This window comes from Poecilia reticulata, chromosome 13, assembly GCF_904066995.2.
Source record: "Poecilia reticulata chromosome 13, P_reticulata-male-v2, whole genome shotgun sequence".
NCBI classification, from domain to species: domain Eukaryota; kingdom Metazoa; phylum Chordata; class Actinopteri; order Cyprinodontiformes; family Poeciliidae; genus Poecilia; species Poecilia reticulata.
This window is the reverse complement of record NC_088842.1, coordinates 11,391,458-11,398,549: the sequence shown is the minus strand read 5'-3', so window position 1 is coordinate 11,398,549 and position 7,092 is coordinate 11,391,458. Positions and strand designations below refer to the sequence as shown.

The following is a 7,092-nucleotide window of genomic DNA, read 5'->3' as shown; positions in this document are numbered from 1 at the left end:
AGAAAAGTTAGGCTTTTGTGTGGAGAAGAATTTTTTTTTTTATAAATTTCACAATAATTATTTCTTATAACAAATAACAGAAGGAAAACCATGAGGTTTGTATTTGCAAACAGCTATTTGATTATGCTACTTTGTTCTGTGTGAAACACAGATCTGGAGACCACTGAAAACCTCCTGGTTTTTCCACCAAATATTGATTTCTGAACTCTTCCTGAGTTAAAACATTAGTGTTGTTGTTTCTAAATGAATATGAACTCGTTTTCTGTGCATTAGTTGAGGTCTGAGAGCGCTGCATCTTTTGTGTTATTTTGACCGTTTCTAATTTTCTGCAAAGAAATATAACATTTTTGCCTGGAATTTCGGAAACATGCTGTCACTAGTTCATAGAATAAAGAAACAATGTTCGTTTCACTCAAACATATACCTATAAAGAGTAAAATCAGAGAAACTGATCATTTTACAGTGGCCTCTTAATTTTTTCCAGAGCTGTATTTTGGAAAGAGACAATAACTGCTTAACACCAAAGCTGAAAAATACCATAAGATGGAGTGTATAAGTATGTAGATAATTGCTATGAAGAAAGAAACAGGAACAACTTAAATCTTATCTCACCTTCGGCAACAGCTTGAGAAAGTGTCAAATCAGCATGCACATACATTATGTATGTAAAAATCTGATGTATTGACTGTGACTCAGGCAAAACAAAATGTACTAAAAAGCCCTAATGAGAAAACATTGAGAATCTAAATGTGGATGGGGACAAACTAAGAAAATTCCATGGTCTTTAAAAGAGTAAAGTATTTAAATACCATATTCAGGTGTGATAATCTTTTCTTTTATCCTGAACTTATTTTAATCACAGAGACGAAGCAAAAACTAATTTAAAAAGTTATATTTTCTCACAAAATCTGGATTAAATTAGAGGATTTTAGGCAATGACAGAATTTGAACTGAAGGGGGCAGCAGTACACCAAAACCTCTGTCGCCTGCTTGGATCAAGGGAAGAAGACAACCTACTAGAATTGTTCTGCTAACGTTGCTAACAGGACGAAGTCGTCAGTAAGTACAGCAAATATCATAGTTACAAATGTGTTAAAGTTTTAATTTCAGCTTCACAAACCTTCTATGAGCATTACCCGAAACTAAATTTAATAGGCTTGTTGTTCAAAATGTTTCCCACTAGAGAGTTAGAATATAAAGCTACGCGTTAACTTTTAAAGTTAGCAAAAACTAAAAGATTTGTTATGTTTGAAAGCGCACAGATTTGAAACAGGTCATTGCCATTATTATTTTTTTTTCTTTTAGATAAATTAAAGCAACGGGGATTTTTCGGGATATATTGTGAGGATTCTCTTTTTTTCTCTTAATTTAATGGGAGAAGCAGTATTTCTGCTCACTTTGGTGTTAGTGTGGAATATTATCTCCAGTGCTATTTAATTTTTATGTTGATGTCCATGCAGCTGGTGGCCTGTAGCACCGGATGAATGCACCATAACCGCGTGCATACAGTGTTGGTATACAGCAGCTCTTTAATATCTGCGCTGAATGTGTACAATTAAGCTATCAGTATCCTCCTTAAATTACCGGGGGGAGTTTAACCACAGCTGTTTGCATTTTAAACCACATTTAAGAGAGTTAATGTTTACTGTTTATGAGAATTGAATGGTGCTGCAAACAGTATAGTCTCAGTGCTCACAAATCCTACAGAATCAGAACTTTTAAAGTTTTTGTGTAACTTGATTTCTTTTAATTGCGTGTATGCTTCTATGTAGTCATTCTAAAATGACATTGCTTTTATAACTATTTGTATATGATCACTATGGTTTTATGTTTATTTTTTTTTATCTCTGTAACCATGGGCCTGTGCGTTAATAAAGATTAATTGACTGATTAGCTATGCACTACATAGGACGTGTCCTCAATATGTAGTTGTCGCTCCTGTTGCATAAACTACTGCATCACTGGTGAGGCATATGTGGCTGTGCTGAGGTACATTGGAGGCCCAGGCTGCTTTAACAGAGGCCTGAACCTCCTCCTAGTTTAGTGTCTGATCTTTCTTTTGACTATACTCCTTGAATTATCTATTGGCTTTATGTTAAGATAGTTTGCAAGGCATTTCCCTATTAGCCCACTTTGAATCCTTCTGGTGTTTTGTCCAGTTTAGGAGTTAAAGCAAAGAAACCAACAGTTGTGGCCCATGTCCTGGTTCTATCAATGTGTAGTGATTCATGAAACACTGAATTCAGCCTCAGTCCACTACTTGTATTCACAAGTAGTGGACTGTAGTAGTAGTTGAAGCAAAGCCCTTTTAAAAGGGCTTTGCTTCAAGGCTGTAGGTGGCCATGTTTGTGTGGCTTTGCCTACCACACTTTTCCCTTCCACTCAACTTTCCATCAATATATTTAGAAAAGCAAACGTGCCGTGAGCATTCTTGTGGAGGAAAAATCACCTTTAAGCAATAACCAAATGAGCAAAATGAAAAACATTCTTGCAGAATCGATTAAATAATTTTTTTTTTTTAAACAGAATCTCAACATGGCCACACCAGTTCCTGTGCTTCGCCTACCGAAAGGTCCGGACCCGAACAGCCGAGGGTTCGACCCAAACTCTCCTCGCTTTATCGCTCTGTGCCGCACGTCCATCCCCACGTCAGCCGCGGCGGAGTCGGACCCCCAGCAGCTGCAGGAGGAGCAGCATGCGCGCTCGGTGCTGAGAGAGAGCTTCCTGCGCTGTCTGCTCGCCATGTCCAACAAGAAGGTTCGGTTCCACATGCACGAGAAGGTGAATGTCGAGGCCACGTTTGGGGCGTCGGACATCGACGTGCTGAACTTTCAGGTGTCTGACCTGCACACTCCCATCGGGGTGCAGAAAGAGGCCCTCATCAGAAGTCAGGATGTCATTTCATTTACATTTGACGTATGACACTTTTCTATGTTTTGATCTAAGCAACGGTCTTCTCACTTCAGGATGATATTGTTGTACAGTATCTTTACAAAAGTGTAAGATTCATATTCAGATCTTGCATCCACAAACTGTTTAAGTGCCACCACAAGAGGGAGCCATTTGTTCGTCATGGACAAAGTGTTTGGCATTTTTTACACCTTTTGATCAGAAACCAAGCTGAACCTGATGCTGCCTGCTGGGAGTTTGATAGTATTGCAGTTTTATTCAGTTTGATTCTCAGTCCTTCAGTTGCCATCTGCTTCCTGACATGTTGCCTGATATTAACAGTATGCGCTGTTAATATCAGGCATACTGATATGTATTCCTGATATACGTATCAGGCATACATATGATATGTATGTATGAGCCTCCCATTTAAGAGGGAGGCTCCATTTAAGAGCCTCCCTCTTAAATGGAGCCTCCCTCCATTTAAGAGTTAGGTGACATGTATATCAACATGTCACTTAAATGGAGACATTTCCATCGTCTTCTGATGTGCAACAAGTGTTTTTTGTTGTTGTTTATATTTCTCATTCTTTCTACATTCATGTTTTTGTATTTACCCATTTTTGTATTTTGTTTAAAAATAGTTTTGTTCAAATATGATTTTGAATACTTTTCATTTTGACAAAAGGGAAATAAAAAAACTGCGTACAAACAAGACTTCAGCTAATATTTTTTTGAAACAGAAAGCTTATTGTTGGTTGTTTAATAAAAATGTGTTTCTCTGTCATACAAGCAACTTTAAACTTCTTAGACCACATTATGACATCTGTATGTGGTATCAACAACCTGTTATAGAAAATATAGAGATACTTTATTCACATTAGTTATTCTACACCGAGCTGACATGCAAACTGATATATTTTATTATTTACACTTAAATAAAAAGTACTCACTCTAACCTCAATAACAAACTTGAATGCAAAGCAGATCAACTATGTGAAAGCTTTAAGTACAGCCTGGTAGTTCCTGTTGGAGGTAAAGCAGCACAACTTCTAGTTAAATGATTATCAGCAGATACGGGCACATCTGTTGTGAAACCAGTAAAAGGTGGGAAGAGATGAGCAACGGCTTTTGAGAAGTAATTATAACACTATCAGTGTGGGAAAGATCATTAGGCAACTTCTGAACTATTTAAATTCTTTCCATTTACGGTGTTAATAATACAGTTTGTCAAAATATTTAAGCCGGTTGTCGATTTTCCCAGGAGTAGACGTGTCAGCAAAGCGAAACCGTGCAACGTCCCGAGAAATGACAAAACCTAGAGTTGAGCCTCAGGCTCCATTTGCCTCAGATTGTTTAATATTTAGTGGATAGCTCATTTTATCTCTTAAACATTTATAGTTTTCAAATGTTTGGCTGAAAGAAGCATAGAAATCCTGTAGAGATGTTATTTGAAAAGATCAGATCAAAGTGGATCAGGATCTGATGTTCAGCTCAATGATTGGCAAAAAACCAACAAGTGCAAGCAGTGGAGGGTTGATGATCAAAGTTTGTTTTTGCAGGTGCAGAACCTGAGTGTTTTAGAGACAACTTGTTGACCATGAAGTCCTCTCTGCGAAATTATCCTAGGCATGAATGAGGCCACACTTCTTAAGATTCGATCATGCCAAAGTGACAAAATAATGTTTTTTGGTGAGTCAAAGTGCATAATGTGTGATGCGGAAAATGACCTCTCCGAGTTATTGTTGCCAAACTTTCTCCTACAAGCAAATAAAACCTGATTTATTTGCTTGACATGCAGCTTTTGCATTTTGCTTGACGAAAAATGATGGCCGTTTCAGTTGAGTCACTTTGTGGTAATTTTGTGCTGGTATCAAAAGTGTTTGCGATTTTGGCAGCCATGTTCAACAGTCCAAGCATTAAAGCAGGGCATGCGGTAACCGAGGCGGTAAGGCACAGACCGGAGGCTTTTTGCAGAGTGGGACATTAATTCAAGTCAAGGATAAACAGCTCTTAAATGGATCAGATCGTTTTTGTTAAATGTCGCACAGGGACCACTTTGTGACAGCAGAGAAGATATCAATTATTTAAATCCCCGCTCATGAATTCATTTTAGAACAACTGGATTCATCATTGTTTCTCACCAGTCCCTTTTCAAGGGGGCAGCAGCAGAGGAGGTGGGGGGGGGCAGCTAAGAGGGGTGGCATCTACTGTTTAATCTTCTTAAAAGGTGTATTTTGCGAGTTCCCAATAAGTCATTTTATTTGAGTACCATTAGGCGGTCGTGTTGTGTCTGTGTCTCTTTTTGTACCTGAATTATCTGACCACTCAGTGGAGAGAGTCATCAGTAAAGCAGTGACTCATTCGCTCGAATACCCCACCCCCCCTCTCCCCGCACCATCATCATCATCATCATCTCGTTCTCCCTCTTACCCTCCCTAATCCCAAATATGACTTAAACCTATGATGACGTCATTGAGCCCATGTGATTCAATCAGGAAGCCCTCAAGGACAAACAATGTTAATTTTAAATACGGAGCAGGCGTGCAGCTTTGTGATCAGCTGCCCTGAACCCCTCCGGTTCTTACTCTGATCTCCACTTTGTCCTCAGAAACGTGAACATTTATACTCGGCACGTGCGGGACAGACTGTAGTGTCATTTGTATTCACCGAGTCGAGCTTCATTTTAATCTTTGAACAACTATTGATCAAAAAACCTTTCTTCTTAAGTAATCTAATGTTACTTTGAAACCCCCAGGTACTGGGGGGAGCTTTTAATTAACCCCAGCCCCTGGTAATTTTCAGAGCATGTTTTGTGTGTGACTCAAAACCACTTTACTCTGACCTATGAATCATTTCAGCATAAACCAAGTCCTAAATCCGCACTGACAAAAACAAACTGTTGGTGTGCAACCAATAAAACTGATGCAACAGTTTACATCCATTTAATGTGGGTAGAAAACATGCATGTTAGACTGCACTGAACAGGTTAAATCCAGATTAATAAGATGGTTTTACTGGTTTGGTTTGTCCTCCCACCACAAGAAAACTTTGTCAATAATGCGTTGTGTTGTTACTGAAATTGGAGCCCTGGATTTCTTGCTGTCTCTTGAACACATGACTTTCCGATGCCATTCGTTTGCTTATAGAGATTGTCTAAGTTTTCACACCCCTTCAGATGTCTTCATATTTTCCACAGACTCCACAAAAGGCTGGAAATTAGTGAGAGGGAGAGAGAGAAAAAACGCCATTTCATTATGAAAAAATGAGCAAAATTTAGAAAGCCTGAAGAATTATTAATCAAGTCTACTTAAGGGTTTTAGAATAAATTCAACCTCACTGGAAGCAAAGTGCTTCTAGATGCATCTCCAAACTTTTCTGATAAAATAGAAACATTCGTTTTACATTCTAGATCCACATATTTAGCTAAAACGTGAAGCATTGACGGAAAATTTGCCAATGGCTCTTAAGGTATATACATTTGTTCTCAAGCCCATTTGTGTCAGCAGTGCTTATAAATGTAAGCATAAAACTGTTAAACCACAATAAAACATTACATTTATCTATTTGATTGTGGATTATTTTTATAAAACTTTAATTGGAAAGTTTCTGTTTTATTTTGTACTTCGTGGTCTGACACGTGTCCCTGCACCACATTTATTTCAGACCAGTAATAGATCATTTACGTTGTTGTCTGATTTCTGTTTTCCTCCTGCCTCACACAACCAAAGACAAAGCAGGAGAAATAAGCAGCTCAGTAGGAACAAGTTTAGAGTTCCTACTAAAGCTGAAAGTTTTGCTCCCTCATTTGCAGACTTGCACATGGACACACTGTCTCAATTCAATGTTATCTTCTCTTACTGTTTGCCTTTCCTGACAGTCTGCTTCTCCCTGATTTCGGTGGAAAAACATTCCTGCCTCCTTCTATGCATGTGTGTTTATACTTGTGTGTGTGCATGTGTGTGTGTGTGTGTCTTCGCAGTGTTGTATCAGTGCGTCAGTCATGATGGTACATGGAATCTGCCCTGTAGAGAACCACCGGCCAACAGGAAGCACATTCCTCTGCTTCCTGTTTGTGACCCTCTCTCACTTCCTGGCAAGTGTCTGATAACTCACAAAAAAAAAACACTTAATCACCCATTTGCCCCGCACTGGTGCCAGCAGACAAAAATAATAAGCCAGTGACTTCATGAGTGGGTATTT

General features: G+C 38.7%; 1 protein-coding gene across 1 annotated transcript; it reads left to right on the top strand.

Annotated features, from left to right (window-relative positions):
- Nucleotides 1-927: 927 nt before the first annotated feature.
- Nucleotides 928-6,449, top strand: gemin7 (gem (nuclear organelle) associated protein 7). The gene is made up of 2 exons (XM_008425752.3): nt 928-1,059; nt 2,527-6,449. Exon 2 carries the CDS (start codon nt 2,536-2,538, stop codon nt 2,920-2,922), a length of 387 nt encoding a protein of 128 aa, XP_008423974.1. The 5' UTR covers nt 928-1,059; nt 2,527-2,535; the 3' UTR covers nt 2,923-6,449.
- Nucleotides 6,450-7,092: the final 643 nt, after the last annotated feature.